The 26,595-nt window shown below is 38.0% G+C and overlaps 2 protein-coding genes across 2 annotated transcripts; both read left to right on the top strand.

Annotated features, from left to right (window-relative positions):
• Positions 1 to 685: 685 nt before the first annotated feature.
• On the top strand, positions 686 to 9,662 carry LOC107684870 (uncharacterized). Its single transcript, XM_016481240.1, has 9 exons — positions 686 to 761; positions 1,642 to 1,786; positions 1,946 to 2,111; positions 2,331 to 2,565; positions 2,668 to 2,811; positions 2,901 to 3,063; positions 3,249 to 8,272; positions 8,668 to 8,714; positions 8,854 to 9,662. Exons 2-9 carry the CDS (start codon positions 1,666 to 1,668, stop codon positions 9,509 to 9,511), a joined length of 6,558 nt encoding a protein of 2,185 aa, XP_016336726.1. The 5' UTR covers positions 686 to 761; positions 1,642 to 1,665; the 3' UTR covers positions 9,512 to 9,662.
• A 1,881-nt stretch (positions 9,663 to 11,543) lies between these two features.
• Positions 11,544 to 23,642, top strand: LOC107684868 (serine/threonine-protein phosphatase 2A catalytic subunit beta isoform-like). The gene is made up of 5 exons (XM_016481239.1): positions 11,544 to 11,943; positions 16,360 to 16,398; positions 20,861 to 21,112; positions 21,195 to 21,313; positions 22,916 to 23,642. Exons 1-5 carry the CDS (start codon positions 11,842 to 11,844, stop codon positions 22,986 to 22,988), a joined length of 585 nt encoding a protein of 194 aa, XP_016336725.1. The 5' UTR covers positions 11,544 to 11,841; the 3' UTR covers positions 22,989 to 23,642.
• The last annotated feature ends 2,953 nt before the right edge of the window (positions 23,643 to 26,595 follow it).

The following is a 26,595-nucleotide window of genomic DNA, read 5'->3' as shown; positions in this document are numbered from 1 at the left end:
GATGTGTAAGTGTTTTAAGAGCTTTTGTCAGAGATCAGAATCATCCGCAAGAAGGAAAAAAAAACACAAAAAAGGAAGCAGCTTCATATGCGGTGTGATGAAGGGTGTAAACGCTGAAAATAGAAGCTTCTCTTTCTGAGAATGATGGTCAGTTGGTGCACACCTCTAAGTAAAAATCATTTCCCCTCTTGCATAAATGATCCAAAGAGCATCTGTCTGAAACAATACAATACACATGTTGGTCATTGGAAACGGTGTAATTAAATAATGTCTGTACAAAAAAACAGAGATGAAACAACCATTTTATTCAGATTGTAGTGTCATCTAGAATGTTTATACATTGAAAAAACAAGGCACAGGAATATATACAGTAGGCTATGCTTTTTCTGATGAGCAGTGTTTTCTCATATGAAGCCCTGTGGCAACCTTTGACCCATATATCAAGTAGAAATTCTCAAATAGTATAATACTAAAATTTATATATATATATATGTATCTCATCTATATATCTACATCTCTTGTCTATGTGGGTGGTATTTTGCAAGGCTCATTGGTGGTTGGACTAAAGAAGAACCCGTGGTGTTAGTAACAGTACTAGGTAAGTTCCTGTGCCTTTGCTGTTCAGCATTTGAGGTCAAGCGATTTCCTTTTTGGTATGTCTCACTTGATGTTCCTCAAACTGAAGTGACAAACTTCGCACAGTTCCCTGCCAAGACATCTTAGATCATGTCATACATGCTCAACTGCCATTTTACATGATGGTAAGTACCCATAATTTTGATCTTTCAAGTTGAAACGATTATTTCTTGCAATGTGTTGATACCTGTTCGTTTGTTTGCTCGGTTATAGTGTAGACGCGATTTTACTTGTATATAAACATTTCACATATATACTGTACATAGCTATGTTTTCACACTGTCATGCTGTTGTGTGAAACATAACCAACATGTAGTAATACTAAATGCTACTAATAATACACCTTTAGCCAAATCTTTCACAGGAAGCTATGTGATTTTCAATGTTGAATTATAGCAACATTCCCTAAACCTTGAGTTTAGTAGCGCTGAACTGACCACTTCTGAAGGCTGCTTTTTTTAGACATGTAAAAGCTTAAATACCTGTGTCTACATGTACATTTCATGCTGTGGCAGTGTGATTATTTTCCAAGATGCATTTCTTTTTTTTTCTCAGTAAAGATTTCTACAACACCCCTTTTGCCATTTAGCATCTTATTAGACTGTTGAAAAGGTTGTTGAAAAAATTCAATGACTTTTTGTGGTCATACAGTCACATGGTAAATAGTACAAACAAAGAGCTGACCAAGAATAACAACATTTATGCAAAGTTCATGTTTGTGAGCACTACAGCATAAATATAATCTGGACAACAGTGAAGCTCTCGCTGCCTTGACATTTGGTGAGAATTAGTTTTTTCCTTATATTCATTCTAAAGGCAGTTATATATAAACACAAAAGGAACCAACTGTATGTAGTGAAAGAGCAAATCGGCTGTGTTTTATCTGTTTGCCTGGCACTTGTAAAGCGGGTGACAGTTTATAAAAGTTTTGGGAATATCTGCTGAGAAATTGTCATCAGATGAAATATAGACTCTCTTTTTACATGTTAGATTAATGTTTTTCAGGGTGAAATTCAGTTGTAAACCAGTATGGAGAAAAGACAGCGTGAGGAGACATTAGAGGGCTCCAGATCACACCAGTCAACATTAACAGGGACCCTGACACTGAAGAACTTCACCATACCCAGGAAGAAACGAACCTCTGGAGAAGGTTTTACTAGATTTTCTCAAAATCCAAATCAACAAAATAATCTTTGTGATAGCATACTAAACATCCAAACTGTTTCATGATGGTGCTGTCATAATCCAGAGCTACTGTTAAATTCATCAGCTGTTTTTAAAAAGTGCTTTTTGACTTCTTTTCGGTCAGTCCTTTTGGAATGTTGTTCAGAGGAAAGCCGCGACTACAATCTCATTCAGACAAAACTGAGAGATGCCAAGCTGGACACTAGAAAGGACCGAGCAAATGCATGGGTCTGGAAAGATGTTTGTTTAGTGCACAATGAGGAGCTTCTTAAAATGTTCTCCGAAAAAAGGTAATGACATAAAAATGCAACATACAATAACATGCTGGCCAGTCGCTACATTTTCCAGTGCAGTTGCAGGCTTTGCTCTTGTGCATGCGGCACCTTCAATGATGCTGCTTTATTTGTTACCTTCTGTAGCTGTACATTCAGAAATGTAAAAGATTTTTCCACATTAAACGAATGTTGCTTTTCATTGCATATCTGTCACCGCTCATCAACTGACTACAGGGCAGAGATGCGTGCTAAAGGAAGACATGGGAGAGAAATGGAAGAAAGATTTTGTTTTTTAGTTGCATCGGACCAAATGGCGGCCCAGATTTATCAGCACGGTCTACGGGTTGGCAGCACTGTCCAGTATGCCTTGGGAAAGCCATCACACGGAGTATATCTCTTTAGGCATGTCGATGTGGCTCTGAAATCCAATACCAACGTATTAAGTGCAAAAAAACTAGTAATTTTCAAGGTTTGTTTAATGTTTCCTGTGTCCTCTACAGTCTAAGAATTGTGAAATTACGTTTATTAATGGAATGACAATAGTGAACATTTTTGTGATTCGGGGCTTCAGGTTCTTTATGGAAAGGTGAAAAAAATCGCCCCAAGCCTGGACTGGAACAAAACGCAAGATCCCACTCTGGGCTTTGACTGTCACATGTGTAAAGATGCAGTGTCCCATCGAGACACTCTTCACCAGCAAGTTCTGGGCTCCTCTGTGAGTTGATTTAATCTCAGAATAACAAATTATCCGATCAAATGGACTGGATAGTCAACAGGAGTCTTAATAAAACATTGTTCTTCTAGGTTTTTCTGTTTGACTTTAACGAGAAGCAGGAGCTCACTGAAAGACCCAGGCAGTGTTTGCCGTATGCTGTAGTTTCATTTGTTCCTGCCAGCAGTGCCATTCTGACTGTGCCTACAAACCTACCACTCTCAGCTTCAGCGCTACCTATTGGCCAAGTGCATGGTGAGATAAAACACAAACCTTTTTTATTAAGACATCAAATACATGCTCATCATTATCAAGTCAAGTTTATTTCTATAGCACTTTTCACAATTCATATGCAGAAATGTATGTCTTAGTGTTTATAATGCATCAAGTCTTTTAATCAATAATGTGTGTGATTATTTTATTCCTGAAAAATACAACAGACCATTTTAAGGCATGTACTGTGGCAAAGATAAGAGGAAAAGGAGACACTGCCACCATTACATTCAAACACTTTGGCACGCCGGGCTGCTTTGAGACAGATTATACACCTCAGAATCCAGAAGTAGAAGCTCCACTTAAAAAGAGCGATATGCAAAACACTCAGTCATTCAACCCAAAACAGCACTGGATTGCTGCCAGTGAGGACTCAGAATCTTCCAGCAGTTCAGGGCCAGTTATGGATCACACTGCTGTCTCCCAAAGCTTGCTGGGAAAGAAAGCATTCCTGAGTAATCACAAAAAAAATACTGCAAGCACACATGGAGGAAATGACAATACATGGGACACAGTACCTCAAAGTCCGTTGGACAAAATTTCTACCATAGTGTATTCTTCACGCTTGGTTAGGGATCCTCGTCTATCTAGACAAGAAGCAAATCAACAGACCAACTGTTCAGATGCCATGGTAGCATACACTGGATCAGGATGTGATAATAGAAAATGCCAACCAGCCGATAAAAACCAAGAAGACAATTGTGGATTTGCTGGAAATACTTGTGATTCAAAAGAGCCATCAGACACAGACAAGAAGGACACTCAAAGGGAATCCTCAAAGATTGATCAATGTGCGCATACCACAACGTTGCCCTCAATGAAGTTATTCAAAATTAAATTCCAAAAATATGCTGCCTACTTTAGAATGAGTCAGGAAGAGAGGCATCACAAAATTTGGTCACAAGAAAACATGTCACCAGAACAAAAGCAAGAATTAGCTGACCATATACATTTTTATGAAGTTTATTATCAGAAGTATAAAGAGGGATTGATCTTTCAAAATGTCAATGAGACAAAGAAGACCTCCAGGCTGCCTCAAAGAGAGCCCAAAGAAAATCACATTCTACAGACAAAAGACAATACATACAAGCACAATCAGTCCTATGTGTGCAAACCAAAACGTCATGATGTTGCAAGTTTGTCAGATAACAATGATTTTGTTAACAGGGATAAATGTAGCACAACACACATTCATAAAACCAGTCATCCATATCATCAAGAATCGAGTGCAGTAATGTTGACAGAAAAGGGACAGGGTCAAGCACCAGAGACTCACCAGGACCATCCCGATAGATGTCTGCTTCAGTCTCCAGATAAACTTTCAGAGCAATCCTTGGTGCTGAGATCACTGAATCTCAACCTCACAGATGAGAAAACTGATGCACAAAATGTACAGCTTGATCTCAAACACCCAAATCCTTTAACTTGTCCCTCTAATGAAGCTAAGCTTAATCACAGCTTAGAATGTGAAAGTGAGCTCGCAGTACAGGACTTGCAAGAGAATGAATCTACTCCAGGTGTTAACTTGGTTGAAAAGCCCAGCACTGAAGCATACCTTACGTATACAAACAATATCATGGATAACACAGTCATGGATATCGCAAGCTGTGTTGTAGTCTCTAGTTGTGGGACATCAGACAACTGTGATCTCAGTCTTACCATGGCAGTAAAGCAAAAGCAGAATGGGAAAAGTTGCTGTGAAGACTCTGAAAGATCTCCAGAGCTCGACATGGAAACAGTAAAGCAGGACAACAGTACTCACTGGGAATTGTACAAAAGAATTCAACTTGATCAACTTTTGCCAAGCATGCTTCCAAAGCATGTTTTCTCCTCAAGTACAAACAGAGATATGGGCAGACCTGCAGACAACATTTCCAAGCTAAAAAATGAAAGCAAAGATCACAGCAAAGCTGAAACGAACCTAAACATGAGATTCTGGGAAGATATCCATCTCAAAGTTACTCTAAAAGCCAGCAAAACCTCTGCCCATACTACAGAAGTGCTTTCTCTCTCTGAGCGATTTTCAAAAATGAAAGGCCTTCAAAAGAAATTGAGTGAAAGAAACAATGAAATGATTCAAAGCCCAAGGATCCAAATGTGCAGTAGCAAAGGATACAAAGAAACTGCAACTTGTAATGTTGAACTAATACAACTACTAGCTCAGAGGTACAGTAAATCTAAAATGCATGTGAAACGGAAGAGCTTGAGCAGACCAGGCAGTAAGAAGCCATGTCTCAAAAAACAGCATGTTGTTCTATCACTACGTCACTCTCTAAAGAGGAGCATATATGTCAAAAAGACACGCTTTTGGAAAGCAAAGAGGAATCTTAGCAGAACAACTGTGTCAGCTGAGAGCCCCCATGAAACGGTAAACAGCAAAGCAACATCAGACCCTTCAAACAGTCCGTCTGAAATAGTCCTTACAGAACACGAAGATCAAGACCCAGACTCTCACACATCTGATGACAGACAATCATCACATGTTCAGGGTTCTCAGGAGGCTAATGCCACTCTTCCTGAGACCAAACCAATAGAGGACCCAATAAATCCTACAGAACCACTTACAGAAGATATCTATAAAAGTGATTCAGTCTACACTGAGAAGGCAACAGAAGATTTTACTCCAAATCTAATCCCAGTAATGGTGGATAAAGGAGAACAAGTGAAGACAACTGAAAACATCTCCAATCAAAGCCAAACATCCTTGATCACATGCACTAGCAAAGAACATGGGAGTAACACAGAGTGCAAAGAGGAGAACATGTTGCTGAATTTGACATCAGAGACTGGACTGAATCCATTAAGCAAGGAGCATTTCACAATGAAAATCACAGTAGATGACAATGTAGATGCTTTGAGTATACATGATTGTGAGGCATCAGAAACACACAGTGATGTGCCTGCAAGCAACACAATCAACAGTCATAAAACTGAACTCCATACAAACATGACTCCAGAAGCCAGGGTGATGGATACTATCAATGCTATGGCTGAGACAGACACTATAAAATGTAGTGAGCAAAATGCAAGTATGAAAAATACTCTAAATGTACAGTGCTTTGAAGGAACAGAAAACATGTCAGCAAATATCCCACATATGAACCAATCATGTCTCAAAATGTTTACCAGCACATCTAATGTCAGAAGTGTTTGGAATACTGATTCGGAGGCATTTGAAGACACAACATCAGATTCAAAGCAGTGTGGTCCAAAGGCTTTGAAGTATTCATCAAATAATGCTGTAGATCTTACTGTTGATGATCCAGCTTTGAGTGTCCAATGTAAGATTTCTTCAGAACATACAAAGAAGTGCAGCAACACTAGTTTGCTTGGTTCTACCAAATCACCAAGTACTCTGGCAATCAGAGACAACTGTAAATTATCAAAGCCAGACCAAAACAAAATTAATGAGGCAAACTCACCAGAAACCCAGCTCATTTCTAAACTAAGAGATTATTTGTCCAAATTTGAGTCCACTGTCAAGAAACAAGAAGCAGTGAATGAAGAGCTTAAAGAAAGACCAGTGGTGTGGATAACACTTGACAGCACAGCACATAAAAAGCAGTTGTTTGAAAAAAGCCAGTATTGTATGGTAAATGTTCCCTGCCTGATACCTCATGGGGGTGAAGCTGTTAAAAAAGACAATTCAAGTGAATACACCAAAAACTCTGTTCAAACTAGGAAGGTTCTTCGAAGTGAACACGCTCAGAATGGAACCGATGTTTGCCTACTAGTGCCTGTTGAATCTAAGAGAGGCCGACGATCTTCTCAAACCAAACGAACCAGCAAGCAAAGATCAAGGAGGAGCTCAGTCACTAGTGTCAGTCCTGACAGTACCAGTGCTATAGACACCGTCAAAGATAACAGTCCTCACCCTTTGCCCCAGGTGAACGACCGGAACGCTGTTTTTCCAAAAATCTCCATCAATAACACCCTTAATGCCCAGTTACAAATGCAAAGAATAAACACAACAGGCCAACAAAATCCCTCAATGAGTTTGAATAGTTTATGTAAGCAAAAGAGTCAAAAGAAACAATCTTTGAATACCATAAAAATCGTTGATGATGGCAATGTGAGCAGTACATTCGCTGACAATAAATACAGCATCAGTGACATTTCAAATACTCTTAAAATGGCAGATCAAACAACCTCATTAACCGAACTTGGATCTTTGCAGTCTAAATGCAAAAGCATGTTGCAGCATTTTATCTCAGGTTTTGAACAAGACCAGAAAGTGCCATTCAACCAATATTTCGTTTCAAGATGTCTCATCTTAGAGCAATATTTGGACCGTCCACCTGCACAAGTAGACCTGAAATATGAAGCGGTGAATTCTTACTTGGAGTTGCAGATGATGATGGAAGCTTGGCAGTTTGTAGAAAACAAAATTAACTTTCTGAGCAGTAAACCCACGTTTAGGAGTTTGCTATGGTATGACCCTTCTCTTTATGGAGAACTCTACAAAGGGGAGGTTGGCTTTCAGCAGCAGTCGTCGTTGTTAGCTTCTTTTCAAAAGATCTTAGCACAAGAGGGCTACAGTAAACTGCAGGAATACTACAGTGCAGTGTCCTCCTTGCACCAACAGCTCCATGCGGCCCCTGATGCATCTTACTACATGTATCTGAAGAGTAAGCGTGAGCTCCTTGAGGCTGAGGCTGCACTCAGAAATCCCCACAACATTAAAAGCTTCTTTTTATCTGTACCAATGTCTGCAATGATCAATTTGGGAGACAGTTTAGAAAGATTGGAAAAGATACACAAAGTGATAATGACTTTTGTGGAAACACCTTCAGATCAGTTGCCAGGGACATTTGATGTGGGCAAAGCAGAGCATCTGTCCATCACATGCAGATATCTCCAAGAAAAAGCTCTTTTCATGAAGTCATGCAAAGAAATGATTAGCAAAGTATCATGGTTTGGAATCGAACACCTTCTTTATGATGCCTCTAAGGTTCTTGTATGGCAAGACATGAGTCATTGTGCACCAAGTGAGGTTCTCAAGACACATAAGAATTCAAACCCGCAGATTATTTTTGGGGTGACGGAGTCAGGTGTTTCTCTCGTAAACAAAGTGGAACAGCCCCCTCTGTCTATGGATGGAGCAGAGACCCCAACAAAACAACAGAGTGATGCTGCTCGGAAACGCAAAGGTTTGCAGTTATGGACGTCCTCTCAACCCAGTGTTGCACAGGTAAGATTTTGGTAGGTATACCATGTGAAGATTGAAAGTCAACATGAAATCAAAATGTTAACTTTAATGCTAACTTTTAAATGAAACTTGCTCTGAAATCACTTTTCCTTAAAATGCTTATAATGCATTATTATAGCAAACTCTCATTTTGTCTGGCTCCTTACATTAACAATAACACCCACTTTTTACGATCCAATAATCAGTTACTAACAAATAAAGTACAATTTTTCTCACTGGAAATTCTCATTCACATGGAAAGTCACATTTCACATCTGACCTCAAGGATGTTAGAGCTGCTAGAATTGGATGATAGAGATGTTTAATTCCATTTGGTTGCAAAGAAAAACATTGTAAATCTTTCTAAATGTCTGTTTGTTTATTTATTTCTAATATAGAGCGTAAAGGCTGGCAAGGATGTGGCTAATAAAATGGCTAAAAGGAGGTAGGAGACATTTTTGCTATTTAATTTAAGAATCAAATGCTGATTTTTTTTTTTTTATCAGCCTCTAATGTATTGGTTTTAAGTACATTTTTAACAATTCTAAAATGTGTGGGTAATAAATGTTTTCCAACATCTTCAGGGCATCTCTTTCACCCCGAACACAATGTAATGCTGTGAACCCCCTTTTCCAAACAACTTCTGCAACCCATGTTGAGAACCTGACCCCTTACTACACTCTTCCTCACAGAGTGGATCCGGGGCATTGGGGAATGGTTGGAAGCACTGCTGCAGACTGGAACGCCTCTGACTTAGTCCCACCTTCACCTTCGACGTCTCATGCACACTCTGAAATAAATTCTCTTCATCTGTCTAATATACGAGCGACTTTATCACATTCTGATGAGAGGAGATCTATAGCAGACATACAAAGACCTCAACAGCCTTCAGTCTCGGCTCCCCAAGCAACTTTACGAGGAGATTCTTGTGTTACACATCAAGCATTTGACAGTGTTAAATATCAACAAACTAACACTGCGCCACATTGTCCTGTGCTCTCACAAGAACAAGTAAACCAGTTCAGTTTAGCCATGACACAACCTTATAGTTTGCCAAATTGCCATTTGAATGCAAATTTGATACCTCCTCCTCTCTCAGTTCAGGCTTTGACACATGTCCCTATGCCCAGCACGATTACAACAATTCATTACCCTTACTTCCTTCTGAATGGACAAACATACACCACAGGCTCCACTGCAGCCATTCACCCTGATACTAGATATTATCCTAACACCATTTAGGGCTAATGTACTACAAGCTTTGATTGAATCAGAGATATGTATTTTTGTAAGTCGGTTTTATTTACAGGTAAATTACATCAAAGAACTCGTTCAGGAGTGGCCAACGTCAGTCCTGGAGAGCCACAGTCCTGCAGAGTTTTGCTCCAACCTTGATTAAACCAAACCTGCGTGTTGGTTTCTAGTAAACCTTGGATCTTGATTAGCTTGTCCAGGTGTGTTTGATTAGGGTTGGAGCTGATCCAAAGCCACTAGAAGGCAAGCCTGCAACCTTTAGCAAAAAAAAGCGTAACGGCTAATGCTAACGCTTCCGGTTTGCCAGTAAAAAAATGCCGTTTTATAAGAGAAGTCACTGACTTTTTGTGACTGGTGGGATACAGCTTACAGCATTTCTCATTTATTCCTATGGTATCCGTAAACGACGATTGAGTGTCGGACAACTCTGAAATTCAATGACGTTTGTTTTCTACAAGTTAACATGAATAAATAAATGGTTTGATAATTCTACATATTTATAGACAAATTATTCTGCTATATACTGGCCAATCAACCTACTTAATCACAATGCTGCATTCAAACCTCTTACACATTTATTTAATTAGAAATTCATTAGAAACATGATACTTGCACTACTAGACTGCACTGATTCTAACATAGGTAGGTCCAGTAATGCAATCTTAGTAGCTATTTACAAAACCAAACAATTTCACTCTGCTGTGCTGAGTTTTATTACTTTGCTGTTTATAAACATGTAACTTGTAGGGTGACTACTTTTTTTTCATATAATGGGGTCCTTCTTTTGGCAAATGTGACTGCTCATTTTATTTTAAAGTTTATTTTTATTCTATTTAAAAAATATATATATATTTAATTATTATTATTATTATTATTATTATTTAAAAAGCAACAGAACACACAAGTTGTGTGTTATCACAAATATCTCTGGAATTAATAATTCCACATGATGTAAGTAACTAGAATAGACCAATTTAGGGTAGACGTCACAGTTACGTCACTTGCAGCTGCGCGTGCATAGTGGTTGCAGAAAAACACTGGGAACAAGTGGAGGTAAATGGGTAAAATCCATGGAATAAAATAAAAAAAAAATGTTTGTGCCTTTTGATGTCAAGAACTCAAAAATAGTGAGTTTGTCAAATCTGAGGGAAAAAAGCCAGAAGAGCCGGGGGGAAAAGAGAGAATGACGAGTTGTTTTTCCTTCTTAGAATTGTGAGATATAATCTCGGAATTGCGAGAATAAAGTCAGAATTTTGAAATATAAAATCAAATTTATCTTTTTTTAATTCTTTTATTCCATGGCTCCATTGACTGCCGCTTGAAAACCCTCATTTTCTGCCTCCAGATAGGCTCCGCCCACAAAACCCGTCACCCCTGTTTCGGATCTGTAAAACTATCGCACTCTCTAACGTCAATTTCGTTGAATAACAGTACTTATCGCTGGGTGACAAACTCTTGTAATATGCGGAGAACATTTTGAAAATGACATCTAATCAATATAATTTATAATCTTTTTAAACCTAACTATTTTGTACCGTATCCGTGAAATTCTCTAGCCGTAAAGGCCATCTCGGTTTTCTGCAGCCATGATGCGCGCGCATCCTGAATGTTTACAAACCTATAATTGGTCTAACCCAGTTTAGGCTATTTCTCTGCTATTTTTTGTTTGCGTGCACAAAAAAATTATATGCACATTATTTTTTACTTGTATTTATTTATTTTCATTGCCGAACATACACCGGGAATCTTGGCTAAACATTATGCATTAGGTGCAGGGATGCATGTGATGTCTAGTGTTTCTGACTTACTGGTTTTATACTGCATATACAGGATAACTGATTAAATGACGAAAGCTTATAGAATAACCTTCATTTAAAAAAATGAAAAGATACGTGGCATTTGAACACATCTATTAAAATCAATTTCCGTCATTTGTGAGTTGTTAATGGTCCTCCTGGCCGCAGGGGGCAGCACATCGCTCAGAGCGTTCCGAAGCGTGCCTTTCCGATGACGTCACGGGCGGCGAGCGCAACAGCCATTACACAGCGCGTGAGGAAGGTCGGAAGCGCGACGAGTCAACGGAAAAATCATCAACTGCGGACACCGTCAAAAGACATCTATCAGTTACCGCCAAATCTAGATAAAAAATACCCGTGACACGGGATTTCGTGTTTAATGAGCTGATATCCGAGGTTAACAGCGGTGTTTGGTGGCTGTGTTTCGCGTCGGCCCAGCGCAGCGCGAGAGTGTGGCAGCGCGCTCGCTGCTCGTTCAATTAACGAAGAATCTGTGAGGATTACCGCGGAATCGCGCCGGTGATGGATGATAAAGCGTTCACCAAAGAATTAGACCAATGGATCGAACAGCTGAATGAGTGCAAACAGCTGACCGAGAACCAAGTGAGAACACTCTGCGAGAAGGTAAAGAAAATGTCAGGTTCATAATACACCATTAGGTTATACTTATCGTTTAATAAACATAAACGGTACTATTAAACTTAACATCATTGTAAGTGAACGCTCTGAGAGAAAATAAAATGTGTGATAATTAGGATGTTTAAAAAATCACCACGATTCTTTGGACATGATGAATGAGATGTGCATTCAAACATACACCGATAACAGAAAAATGAGGAACCTTATTATTATTTTTAATATGGTGAAGTATTCTAAATTGTGGCTAAATATAAATGCGAACTGTTTTTTTTTAATTATTTTTAAACAAAAAGTTAGCAGTACATCCAGACATTCTGCCACTGTCTGTCCATTTCATGATTTTAATGTGTTATAGTTTTTATCGTATCATTTGACTGAATTAACACCACAGTCAACACACGTCAGAGTGTTAGTGTTCACTATTGTTGTTGTCAATCTATATAGATAGGTTAGAGTTGGATGTATTTGTTTTCTACCTGCTTTTCCAGTGTCTGTAATTTGTTATGTAGATGTGTTATTTGCTATTTGTAGATTTGAAATGGACTGCCTGTCTGGTTAAATAGTAACCTCCAGCAAATTCACTCTATTTGCTTTAAGACAGCCACTACCACTAGTTGCGTTTACAAATGACACAGACCTTGCCTCACTAGACGACATCACACCTGTGATATCATCATGACTCCATAGATATAGATTCAAATGACAGAGTCTTCAACAGAGCTCTTAAGTAGATCCAAAAAAATCAATTTTATACAACTGAAGGGTAAACAGTTCTCATTAATAAATTCAAGAAGTGAAAAAGTGCAATCTTGCAGTCAACATAAGGATACGTTCCTGTAGCTCAAACAGCAGAACATGCCTGATAAAATGCATGCATTCAATGCAACTTAGGTCTCTTTGGATGAAATTAAATGTAGGAAGGCTTTATCAGGAGTAGGCATGGGCCGGTATGAGATTTTGACGGTATGATAACCTTAAGCATAGATATCACGGTTTCACGGTATTGTCGTTACAGCTCTAAAATGTGTTATTTTTAAATGACTGAGTAAAAAAAAAAAACACAAACCCGCTGAACACAATATATTTTGTTTTTGAGCAACATACAGAATATTATTTATATCATTTCATATCATTTAGTTATACATTTCTTATACATAATTTGATTTAATAATAACCCAATTTGAAGCAAAAACAGAATGTTCTGACTATCTTTGTGAAATTATACTACTACATGCCTGAACGAAGCAAACAGCGACGCTCTGAATGAATGAGGGATTCCTACACTTTCAGTCTTTGAGGAGACATGAAAAACAGCGCATACCGCAGGAATGGTATAACGGAAAATATTAGCGGTTTTGAAACCGTGAAATTTTCAAGTAGCGGTATACCTTGAAACCGGTAATCGGCCCATGCCTAATCAGGAGTGTTTTACTGTGTGTGTGAAGTGAAGATGGTTTTCATTTAAGCAATAAGGTATGAGACTCAGAACTATATTGTGAATTCAGTCAGGGTACTGTTAGGCAACTGTAGTCTGTAGTGTGGCATCGAAAGCCTTATTGCTTTTTATAAAAGTTATTTGCATATTTACAGTTGAGGTCACAGTCATTAAAGGGCCCCTATTATGCCCCTTTTTACAAGATTCAGTATAAGTCTCAGGTGACCCCAGAATGCATCTGTGAAGTTTCAGTTCAAAATACCCCACAGATAATTTATTATATAATTTTGATAATGCCCATTTTAAGTGGAAGCAGAAACATGCTGTTTTCGTGCATGTATCTTTAAATGCAAATTAGCTGCTGCTCCCCGACCGCTTTTCCAGAATAGGGCCTTTCAGATACTCTGCCAAAACAAAACATCTATTTGGTTTTGATTATCAGGTCTATCGTGCTGAAATCATGCATTTTAAAGCCATGTTAGTTTAAACTTCTGATATATGGTTTTCTGAGAGCACACCTCCGAAGCACGTGCACAGAAAGCGGCTGTCACATGGCATGTGAGTAAAAAAAAGCTCTCTTTTTATGTCTTATTGCGCTTAAACTGTCAAATACACACAAGTTTGTCAAAAACACACGTTCCATAAACACAGTCTGTTATGTCTGTGAAGGTAAACAGCTGGGAAAGAATTTATATTTATAATTTAATTTAGATTTATATTAGATCTGTGTTATAAGTGACAGCAGCATAATATACAGTACCTACTGCTGTCTACGCTGTTAATATGAGCCAAACAAATAAAAACTGAAAATCACTCACTGCTGTTGACCTAATAACTTCTAGCTTTATTAAGAAGACATTTCTTACTTGAATGCTGCTTTTAAATGCTCTAGCGTGAAGATAAACATGGCGGATTCTGTGCGGCTCACTTAGGGCGGGGGCTCTGCTAATATATGATGAACCAAAGCTGTGTTGACCACTCATCACTCTGCTTACTTGACTGTAATTTACTCAATATTTTTTGTGTATTGAACTGTTGTATAGAGCAATACCACACTCACACTGTGATATTGCTTAATCCAGAGGCATTTCTCATTACTGTCACAACTTGCCATGCTGACGTTTTAAATGTTACCCAAATAGCTCTTCAGAAAGAGCAGAGAGAGACATGCTTTTTTTTTCTCCGAGTTGGCCAGTAAGTCTTCATATAACAAAATATGAAGCTTTTTGTTTTGAGTTTGCAGTTTTTTTGTTCATTTTTTTTTTTTTTCCACTTTTTTTTTATGGATAAGTTATGCAGTGATCAAAGCGGTCTTTCTGACAAGTATACACATGGAGCAAAAACTTAAAAATAGCCCCCCACCCTAAATACTGAGTACTCGAGTAGACCGCATGACCACAGTGCCCGTCCCTAATATGTACTTGATCTGTACTGCCTGGCCTAAATCTGTGTATTCCTGCACACAATCATGCACTATGTTAAAAAGGGGTAAAATTAAAAAGGTGTTCCCTACTGTGCTAAATAGAAATGGGACCAGATGTCTCCTTGGAAACACACTCATATTGTCTCCGTAGTGATGGGGGTTGTTCTCTCAGCAGATATTGATTTGATTTCACAGCAATACAGAGTGCGCAGACATGCATGTCTATCAGATAAGTACTCGGGTTTCTTTTAATATTTCGTGTTTAAAACCTGCTTCTGTTATCCTGAGCATTTTCAGCGTGTTCTAGCTTTAGTGGCCCATATTATCAGCCTTTTCTGATGAAAGTTTGAGTGGTGCTTCCCTGGTCTCTTAGTAAAGCACACCTCTCTTCTACAAGACTCATGAGTTGAGGAATCGTGTTCTGGACAGTGGGTGTACTGTTTGTTCTGGTCACTAAATGTGTGACTTGCTTGATCAAACACCAAACAGCAAACTTAATGCTTCAGTTGTGTGGAACAAGGCTGGATATGTGTAGCTCCTCCGTAAGGCTGGAATGCACTACTCAACTTTTAAAATCTGAACAGATTTTAAATTGTTAATAGGCATCATACACTTCCTCGACGTTGTAAATAGTCACAGATAAAAACTGGCCCTCATGCACTAATGACTGAGGATCACACACTACCAGACTTTAAAGTCCTTCTGATCAAAACAAACTCATGCAGAAATGTAGAAATGAAAACAGTGTGTTCTCAAAAAAAAAAACATGTTTGATATCCTCCGACTGGATGGATTCCTAGTCTGAAGCTAAAAAATCTGAGTCTGTGACCATCATAGGCTACATGACTTTCTATGAAATCTGTCAACTCGTATCTGCAGACTGGCTCGGAAAAGATCGATTCGCGGCTTTTGAGAATCGATATCGAATCGACGTCATTTAAAAAAAACGATTAATTGGAAAATCAATTTTTTTGCCCAGCCCTAGCTCTGACTAGCGTCGACTTATCCAGACTGTAAATCGGGGGAAAATTGGGGCAAAAGTTGTGTAGTGTATTCCAGTCTTTAAAAAAAAAAAACTCTAGATGTACAATGCATCGTTGCAGAAACTGACTATCTAGTCACGACTGTTCCCCGAGCATGCTCACACCATGCTCACACATTGGTTCAACAATACAGAACTGTTGTTAATGAAGTGTTTCGGAGGGCATTTACACCTGGTCTTTTCACAATTGGATGGCTATCCGATCAGAGAAAACGCATTAAGTGACCTTTTTCACCCATGATGAGTTTGCTTGTCATGTTATACTAACATGAAACTCTGCATCTAACCTCAGGTCAAGCGAATGTTCACTAAAGCTATGGTTGAGGGAAACAGAATTATTGACCTGTGTTAGTAATGATAGAACTTGCTACTGTAGATGGCTAACAATGCTTTTCGGAAACGCACCCCTGATTGGGCTTTCAAAACGTACTTGTCTGATATTTTCCTGCTTTCACAGCATTCACCTGTGCCTGATACACTATCCTGTTCTTACACCCCCAGGCTAAAGAGATTCTCACTAAAGAGTCCAATGTGCAGGAGGTGCTTTATAGTGCTTTATACAGTACCGATGTTCAAGCTGTTCAATGCAGCTTCACAGTATTAAACAGAAAAGTAACAGAATAAGTGATGCAAACTTCAAAAATGAGGCAAATCCAAATTCTGCTGTAAAGCAGCTCTAACAAGACAATAGTGTGTTTATTCAGCTCCAGTCACGTCAGTGTTGGTTCAGTTCAGTAACTGTGTAAAGTTCATTCATTATGAAACGAGTTCAATTCGGCTATAAGCAGCTCTACTGAAGACAGTAGTGTTGTTATTCAACTGGAGTCAGTTCAATGTTTTCCCCAAATCATGCGGCCCTAGATTGATGGATCTGGTCTGATCTCACCCATTGTAGAGATCAAAAGCACTTTACTGGATCAGGTGAAATCTTTCCAGAAGGGTTCCTGTTGTTGTGAGGGGTGTAAGAAAAAGTGAAGACGTCGAAGATCTTGATGAAGAATAACTTAGAATCTACTAACCAATCATTGCATCGGCCTCCGACAGCAATGTTTACGATTGGTCTACCATGATTGTCTCGTGACAGTGGTGCTACATGTGTTATGGAGGCCTTAGATCCCTATGCTGAAAACAACTTTCCGTGAGAGCTCTGCTTCTCCATATGAGAACGCAGTTCCTCATTCTCCTTACTCAGCCTGTCTACTTTAGCCTGTAGTTGATGAAAATCTATTTCTAAGGGAAAATTTACATCCCCTAGAAATATGCCCCTCTTTGCCACATGAATAGCACACTGGGAGATTATCAGGGTTATAAGGAGGTGGTCTTTCCTCTCTTTCTTCACTGACATGGTCTTCTCTTTCCCAAGAGACCTTACGACCACTGCTCTGATGTGGCTTTTTAGCACTTATTACGGACACAGGATGTATTTTCTTTGTATTAGCATTATTATTGTAAAATTGTGTCATCTTAGCAATAATGTCACTATACTCAGATTGAGGTGTCACAAGCATTGTCACAGCAGAATGGGTGAATGGGTCACATTTGTTAATCAAGGCAGACTTGAAACTGACATCATTCTGAGTAATATCAGAATTGCCACTGAACGTTTTAAACGTCTCCAGTAGTCGTTCTGAAAATGTAGCTGGATGCTCCCCTTTCCTCATTTGCATTTCATATATTTTATCCCAGTTAACTGACATCACACCTAAGACTTCAAGCAATGCCTGTTTCCTCTCTGACTTATTTGCAGTTCTGTCCTTTACTTTCTGAGTTAAGGCTCCAGACAAAGTGTCAGGCAGACACATTCTTAACAAAACACATGCATCGCCATCTGTAAATTTGTAAACCTCAGCATATTCTTCCAATTTTTTCAGGAAATCTAATGGATCTCGCTTGGCAGGATCAAATTTTCCAATGTTGTTGATCACAGCTTCTAGTTCATTTGGATTAAACCCTCTGACCATGGTAGAGGTCATTGGTTCTTCTCCTCCTTCACTAGCACGCATAGTTGTAGTAGCATGAACTGGTGCCATAGGGAATCTGGCTGTGCAGTCAGAATATTCAGTTCTCAATGAGTCAGAATCTCTTTCCCAACTCTCATTTTCCTGCAAATCTAGCATTTCTGAAATTGGATTACACAGCTTGACTCCACACTGCGTCGGGTTGATTCAATTACTTTAGAATCTTACAGAATTATAAGAGACCAACAACAAGTTTCAGTTACTTTAGAAACTTTAAACTTAAGCACTTTGCTTCAGTTACTTTAGAAACAACGATTCCAATACAGCTCTGCCACCACACTACGTTGGGTTAATTCAGTTCCGTTAGAATTTTAAACAGAATTGTACCGAATAGGCTTAATAACTCCTCCTGCTAATACTGAATAAACGTATCTTCTATCCTTACACTTTCTTTTCTAGATTTTTTTTAAAGGAAGGGGTTTCCCTGACAAATCATTGCGGATGACAATGAAAGTGATAGCCTTCCGTTCCCACATCTCAAGTGGGAACAACCAAATGTTAAGGTGATAAGATTAAACAGAATCCATAGCAGTTATTTCATGTACCCTTTTGGTCAGCAGATGGTTCTTGACGACCTGCTGCTTCTCCCACGCTATAAGTGACAAATTATCGCTCCGGAGGTACTATTTACATATGATTAAGATCGGAAAGAACTATCTATATGATAATTAAGCTCTTTGTAGAGAAAGGAGCATAGTTTAATACACAATTTGGAGTGGAAGCTGGGTCGAGGCAGACTATAATTTCTTACAGGGGACACAAAACCAACACCAAAACATTTGATTCAACACATCGTAGTGGTCAGCGACACCCATCTAGTGCATGTTTGCATAGGAAACAGCTTGGGTGGAAACAAAACATGTTTAGTGTGAATGGCTGTTTAATAACTTTGACTAGTGATGCACCGATCTTGAATTTTCATAGCCTGTTTCAATTTTATTTTACAAGCAAATTAGCAGATTCCGATACTGATTGCTGATTTAGTTAATTAGGATTAGGGCAGGACTGAATATAAATATAAGTACATGAACAAGATGTTTGTTTATTACAGTCCGACCTATCTGTGACTATTTAAAAAAAATTACTGGCAATCAATGCATTTCAATCACGATCCAAACAAAGATGCTACATGTAGCATGAGCAGTTTTGATTTCAATTAGATTGTGTAATTTCAAAGACATATGGCTTTGATTTTATAGTAATGTTAGATGCCAATATATTTTGTAAAATATTTGTTTTATATAAAGTATATTTTAATTACAGTAAATTTTCTTTACAGAAAATTTTAACTTTTATGCACTTTAAATAAAAAAAAAGTTTTATCTTCAATATTCCGGTCTTTGCTTTCTTTAAAAAGAGTTCAACCTTAGTGTATTCCAAAGTGTTCGTGAAGTAAATTTCCATATCTATCTTAAAAACTACTTGCCAAACTCACATTTCAGTAGCAAATTTTAAATAGTTATAAATAGGGATGTAACAATTCACTCAACTCACAATGCGATATGATTCACAATACGGATTTTACAATATTATTTTCTCACTATTTGTTTATTTTTTACAAAATTAGACAAATTTTGCTTGTACAAAATGTTGCGCATTTCTTTGTGCAATTGAAATATGTCAAATAAAAAAAAACTAAATTTAAATTCTAAAAGAAATCCCAAATCAAATAAATAAGACATAAAATACATTTCTTCATATAAACAAACTGAGACTTTGCTCTTTCTATTTAAAAATAGAGGCAACCAATGTCTTTTAATCATGATCCAAACAAAGATGTTGTATACATGCAGCACGAGCAGTTTTTAATCTAAGTTAGATTGTGTAATTTCAAAATTTGAAGCAAAAACAGAATGGTCTGACTTAAGCTTTGTGAACTTGTTACGTAAAACATCTGCATGAAACAAAACAGCAGACGGACTGAATGAGAATGCGAATTCACTCTCTGACAGCAGGTGGTGCTTATAGAACAGCAGAAATAGAGTTGTTTCTCCCGGTTACCTCTGTAAACAAAGCAGCGCTGTGCTTATAAACACTACTTTAATATGCATTATACAGAGGCAAGATGAAAAGAAAATATCATCTAAACTGTTCTGAAGACAGTCAGTTCTCCTCAGGGATACATTCATATAAACCCCCAAACCTAATTCAGTGTTTAGGATTTTATTCCTATATTTTGTGTATCGGGAAGTTGGAACAGTGATCTTGCTCTGACTGGTGCAGTATTTTCTCCTCATTGCATCTGTCTTCAGTGTTTCTGGCCTCTGTTAACAGCAGTTTACAGACTTTGTAATATTTCCACACAAATAACATTTTAGAAAATGATTGCAATGTTTTTTGTGTACAAGTCCAGAACAGAGATCGGCTGAAATAAATAAAAAAAGAACAAATAAAAAAAACACTTGCCCAATGCACGTTTGGAGCAAAAACCATCCAGAAAGGTTATCTTGTATATTGTTCTGCTTGTCTCTATAAATGTACACCAGCTTTGATTTGCTCTCAGTGTCCTGATAACTGCTTTGCTGACTGAGAAACTACTCCAAATTGTTCTTTCTGAACTAATCCAGCTGAATGTCAAATCGAATCAGATAATTTTGCGAACCTGTTTGGCCAATTCACTGGGATAAATAATATGCAAAATGCTCTAAATTATTAATGAATGGCATTGCTAGTTCTGGTTTTAAACAGCTGTCCGAAATACGGGACATGTTATAATTACTGAAGTTCTCAGGTGAAGTGTGTGTCAGGTCAGTTGGAGCGCTTATGGTATACACTGCACGCACAGCGGCAGATGCCACTGCTGAGGCAGGATGCATGTTCTCACGCTCGTTCACCATGACCTGCAGTGCATTATGGGCTTTCATTTGCTCTTATCAAGATCAGATTCATGGGTTTTAAGCCAAACTTTGCCTCTTCAACTTTTATTAGCTCCTTAGATTAAATAACCAAGATAACAGCTATGCTTGTAAATGTTGAGTATTTAAAGTGTGTTTAAGATATGTGGCATCTATATAAAACATGAAATATTTGGCTGGTTTATGGAGAACGGCTGCACATCTGTGTGTGTGTTTCAGGGACCCATGTGTGATCTGCTGTGGTCAGACCCTGATGATCGCGGTGGCTGGGGAATCTCTCCACGTGGAGCTGGTTACACGTTTGGACAGGACATTTCTGAGACCTTCAACCACGCTAACGGCCTCACGCTGGTGTCCCGCGCTCATCAGCTGGTCATGGAGGTAGGATCCACAATTCAACTCTTCACAAACCTTCAGTGGGATGAAGATAATCAGATCAAATAAAACTACTTTTTTTTTCCAGGGATACAACTGGTGTCATGATAGGAACGTTGTCACTATCTTCAGTGCGCCAAACTACTGCTATCGCTGTGGCAACCAGGCAGCCATTATGGAACTGGACGATACTCTTAAATATTCATTGTAAGTTGCGGTTCTCATGATAATCTTTCAAATATGTACTATCATATAAAGTGAGATTTCAACAACATGTCTGAATTATATTTCAGTTGGTTCACTTCAAGAATAAAAATGAAGCCTATTTCTAAGACTAAGGCATTACTTCAAAATTATGACTGTTAACCCTAACATATTTTACAGGAAGATTCTTATTGCTGCAATGCAAGTGAAGTGTGTAATTGCCATCAAAATTCCACTCATGGGAGTGTTCAGAAAACCTTTTGCAAGTGTGTTATCATAGCACCAATGTTGGACTTACAAATGCCTCACTGCATATTAGGGCTGAATCGATTAGTCGACAATAAAAAAAATTGTAGACAAATAATTTTGTTGTCGAATAGACATTTGATCTCATATGATGTAAGAGCTTGCAATAACGCTTTTTGACTAGTGTGGCGCTGTAGCACAAGACTAATGCAGCTCTCCTGGAAGAAAACCTGACGCTGCTGAAAGCAGTTTAAATGTATATGAAAATATGTGCTGCGCGCTTTCCTCACAATAACGAAATAAACATACAACAAAAATGAGAGCGGTGAGAAAACGGCAGTTAAGAAAGCATCTGTTCATAGCGATGTGGTTAAGTTTGCACCAGCTTTGCAATCGGCTCTACAGTCACGTCACGTTTATTTATATAGCGCTTCATACAATAGATTGATTTAAAGCATGCAGCTTTACAGTATTAAACAAGAAAAAAAAACTCTCACGGTGTCAGTCTCCCTTTCAGTTAGAATTAGTTTGATTTTCTGCTATAAAGCAGCTGTCCAGTGTGGAGCTAGCTAATGATAGAATCTTTTTATTAATGAATGCAAAAATAAATAAATACAAATGAAAAATAATTACATTAAAGTGATAGTTTGGTTTGCATTAAATTAAAGCTTGATCTAGCTCAGGACTGTTTTGATTTTTTTAAGGTGTTTTAAGAGCTTTTTATGCTGTGAATAAAATAATTTATCGAAAATAAAATGTCTTAGCACATCATTCAGTCAATTACTTCTGCATATAATTAATTAATTGGTGAATGAGGAAGTGTCTGTCATCTCATTTTGTGCCAAATATTCTTATTTGTATTGTAAAAACAAATTGTAATTGTACAACAGTAATATAGTTGTTTGACATTTGACATTCACTTCAAAGCTGAAGTGATTACCTTGTTTTATTTATTAGTTAGAATGTGTGCAACTCAGTAATTTAACTAATTGTACAAGCAGAATAATAGAACAAGGCCTACTGATTAATTGGTGGAATAATCGACGATTAATCGATTATCAAAATAATCGTTTGTTGCAGCCCTATTGCATATTAAACCTGTATAGGTAGCAGTAAAAAAAACTAATGACAGTCACCATTAAGAACAGTGGGAATTAAAAAAAAAATCAATGAGAACTGAGGGGTAAAATTTGCTTAATTGCATTAAAATGTCACAGTGCAAAAAATCTGAATAGTCCTAAAATGATGCTTCATTGTCATGCCTTCTGCAAAATCAATTTTCTTTCTTATTGAGGTTTTGGAGTGAAAGTCATTTGAACAGTGAGCTGTGCATTTAAACGCTTTTCTTCTTTTCCCCAGCCTTCAGTTTGATCCAGCTCCTCGACGCGGAGAACCTCACGTCACCCGCCGCACCCCTGACTACTTCCTATAAGCGAGCACTGGCCTGCCACGAAAGAGCTCTGAAGCAAGCGCAAAATGATGACAAATCTAAACGTCTATATATCTATTCATCCAATGTGTATATAAAATGGGAGAAATGTTCTGACACTGCAACACTAACACGGACCAAAATGTGCCATACAAGCATTTAATGCCCAAATCCGATCGCTTTGTCTCAGTACTGCTACAAAGTGTTTCGTTTTAGCCTATAGTGCAAATTGCCTGCTGTATACAATAGAGATGCTCCTTTCGTTCTTCAATTGTAAATTACTCGGAGTAAAAAAAAAAATCACAGTATCACTGGATTTAAAAAAAAGTCCTTTAAGTTGGCAATGCCAGGCATGTGAAAAACGGTAACATTTCATACAAGTGCACAAGCTAACATCCTTTCCTGTATCTTCACCAAAAAAAAAAACAAAAAAAAAATCCTATTGGGAAGGAATGTTGAAACCGAAGGATGTGCCTCTTCCATTTTGGGAGTGTATACACAAGTGTATATGGACTTTATCTGACTGTCCCTCTTTGTCTGATCTTACCATTTTCTTTTCTTTTGTGTTACCTGTCTTCTGTATTTGTCAATAAGTGATAGCCTCTTCTTTGGTGTATTTGAACTAATAAACTACTTTTAATCACAAGCTACTCCAAAGCTACACACTAGTTGTGCTTTTATTTGAAATTGATAGTTAATGTTATCCATAATGAAATTATGCTATCAAGGTGAAACCGGATATATCAGCAGCCACAAATAATGTGGATTTGCATTTTTTTTTTTTTGTATTTTCCATTAAGAATTGACTGGGTCATAAAAAATAGTACAGATAATTGTTCAAGCTTTGACTGGTTAGCATAGTCCTCTGCATTCTCTTCATTGAACGACTGTCCTGAATATCTATGTATTCTGATACAAACAAAAAAACAATTCACTACTTTGTAGTTAGTTTTACCAGTGACTGATTCCTTGGTTTGGGGAGCTCTTTTGAGGTTTTGTTCTAGATGAGTAACTGCCATTGTTGCTAATGTCAAGTCGCCTTTATTTATGTAGTGCTTTATACAATACAGATTGTGTCAAAGCAGCTTTACAGTGTTAAACCGAAAAAAAAAATTCAATGATACAGACAAAATTAAATTCTGCTGTAAAGTGGCTCTAAAAAAAAAAGGACAATAGTAACCAGTCAATTGTTCAGTTAAAATTAGTTCATTGTTGATTAAGTTCAGTTTAATAACTGAAGTTCATCAATTATGGAATGAGCTTAATTAATCTATAAAGCATCTTGGTAGAACAGTGATGTCATCGCCCAGCTCAGTTCAGTTCTCTTCCAATAGTGTCTGTGCAGTCAAGTCGAAAATATTGCCAACTATTAAGTCCCCAACTAAGTAAGTCAAAGGACAACAGTGGCAAGGAACCAAAACTCCATTAGTGACAGAAATTAAGAAAAAAAACCTTGGGAGAATCCAGGCTCAGTCATGGTGTGGTTTAATTCCAGGCTGCAACACAGGTCAGATTGTGGACTGGTATTATTCAGAGTACTCATCTAGTTCCTTCTGCTTGAAGATTGGGATACATCATATGGTGAAGGAGTCCAAGCAAATGGTTTGCTCTCTCCAGATATCAAGCCTGAAGTCAGAGCTGAATGTGAGTTTGCTGTGGTTTGTGGGGGATCCACTGGCCTGGATCACCACTGGCACCCACTCTTGAGAAGACGACATAGAGGTTGAAGGACACACTTCCCAGTCAGCATATTACACGTCAAGTCAAGTCACCTTTATTTGTATAGAGCTTTATAAAATACAGGTTGTGTTAAAGCAGCTTTACAGTGTCAAACAGGAAAATAGTTTGTCAATAATGCAAGAGGACAATAACAGTAATTTTTCCGTATTATGTGTAAGCCAGGTTAAAGAGATGGGTCTTTAATCTAGATTTAAACTGACAGAGTGTGTCTGCCTCTCGAACAACACTAGGTAGATTGTTCCAGAGTTTCTGCACTAAATAAGAAAAGTATCTGTTTTAACCCTAACCCTAAATCCCGCCCACAGTTGATTTTGATATTCTAGATATTATCAAATGGCCAGAGTTTTGAGATTGCAGCGGACGTGAAGGACTATAATGTGATAAGAGCTCACTCATGTACTGAGGAGCTGAACCATTCAGGGCTTTATAAGTAATTAGCAAGATGTTAAAATATATATGATGTTCAATCGAGAGCCAGTGCATGAGTTGACAGAACCGGGCTAATATGGTCATACTTCCTGGTTCTAGTAAGAACTCTAGCTGCTGCATTTTGGACCAGCTGGAGTTTGTTTATTAAGCGTGCAGAGCAACCACCCAATAAAGCATTACAATAATCTAACCTTGAGGTCATGAATTAATGAATTAAAGTTTCTGCATTTGACATTGAGAGCATAGGTCATAATTATTATTTTTTTTAAAGATATTTTTAAGATGGAAAAACACATCCCAATGGGGACACTCTTCAATTCTAGCATTATAAACTATTATTGCCATTACATTTACATGAATGTTAACCAGCATTACTGTGAGAATAATAGACAAGTGAAGAACTGACAAGACTGCAGCACATACAACAGCCGACATTAGTTGTTTTAGAGGTGGGGCAAATTATTACATTTTGGTGAAATATATCAATGAAAAACATGTTTATTTAGAATAACATAACCTGATGAATCATTGACACTGAGACCAGGGACAAGTTTTATTAATTTTAAATAGAATTTATTTTGGGGTCAGTAAGATTTTTAAAATTTTTTGAAACATAGTCTCTTCTGTTCACCAACAGTGCATTTATTAGATGAAAAATTGTTGCGTTTGGTCTCGTACTGTATCGCATACCTTGTCAGTGTTGTACGCTTGCTTAGCCCTTTGTTGTGATAAACAGTAAAGTGTGTTCAGCTGAATTAAATTTTCGTTTTGTCAAACGGGTATAAAAAAGGTTAGTACACCACGGCAGCCCTCCTGTGAAGATCGAAGAGTGTAAAGACCATCGACTCTACCATGCGACTCCACAGTGCAGGGACACAGACAAGGGACATAAGTATCGCTTTTGACTCAACCTCTTTTTACACCCTTCTTCACTTCTGTTTCTGTAAAGACACCACCACTAACATTACCATAGGAGGGCAAAAGCTTGAAGAGGTAGAAGGATTTAAATACTTGGGAGCAACATTATCCAAAGATGGCTCTCGCACAGCAGAAATCCATATCAGAATTGCTACAGCAACTGCTGTAATGTCAAGGCTCCAAAAGATCTTTAGAAGCAAAAGCATCAACTTTTGCACAAAGTACCTCCTGTTCAAGTCATTGGTGGTTTCCGTCCTGCTATACAGTTGTGAGGCATGGACACTTCTAGCTGAAGATGAGAGAAGGATTCAGGCCTTTGAATTCAAATGCCTCAGAAAGCTCATGGGCATTACCTATTTAGAGCAAAAAACCAATGACTATATCTGGGACAAATGTACCAGCCTGGTAGGCTCCCATGATCCTCTGCCGGCCATTGTGAAGAGGCGGAAACTCCAGTGGTTTGGCCATGTGACGCGCCACAATAACCTCTCCAAGACCATTCTTCAGGGCACAGTGGAAGGTG

Source organism: Sinocyclocheilus anshuiensis, unplaced genomic scaffold (assembly GCF_001515605.1).
Source record: "Sinocyclocheilus anshuiensis isolate Anshui unplaced genomic scaffold, SAMN03320099.WGS_v1.1 scaffold657, whole genome shotgun sequence".
NCBI classification, from domain to species: Eukaryota; Metazoa; Chordata; class Actinopteri; order Cypriniformes; family Cyprinidae; genus Sinocyclocheilus; species Sinocyclocheilus anshuiensis.
This window is presented reverse-complemented; position numbering and strand designations above follow the sequence as displayed.

Bases quoted from the DNA above. Each gene is read 5' to 3' on its own strand.
- LOC107684868 (XM_016481239.1), top strand. From the start codon at position 11,842: ATGGATGATAAAGCGTTCACCAAAGAATTAGACCAATGGATCGAACAG. The intron at 11,944-16,359 runs GTAAAGAAAATG...TTACACCCCCAG, and splicing joins TGAGAACACTCTGCGAGAAG to GCTAAAGAGATTCTCACTAA. The intron at 21,314-22,915 runs GTAAGTTGCGGT...TCTTTTCCCCAG, and splicing joins GATACTCTTAAATATTCATT to CCTTCAGTTTGATCCAGCTC.
- LOC107684870 (XM_016481240.1), top strand. From the start codon at position 1,666: ATGGAGAAAAGACAGCGTGAGGAGACATTAGAGGGCTCCAGATCACAC. The intron at 8,273-8,667 runs GTAAGATTTTGG...TTTCTAATATAG, and splicing joins CTCAACCCAGTGTTGCACAG to AGCGTAAAGGCTGGCAAGGA. The intron at 8,715-8,853 runs GTAGGAGACATT...CAACATCTTCAG, and splicing joins AATAAAATGGCTAAAAGGAG to GGCATCTCTTTCACCCCGAA.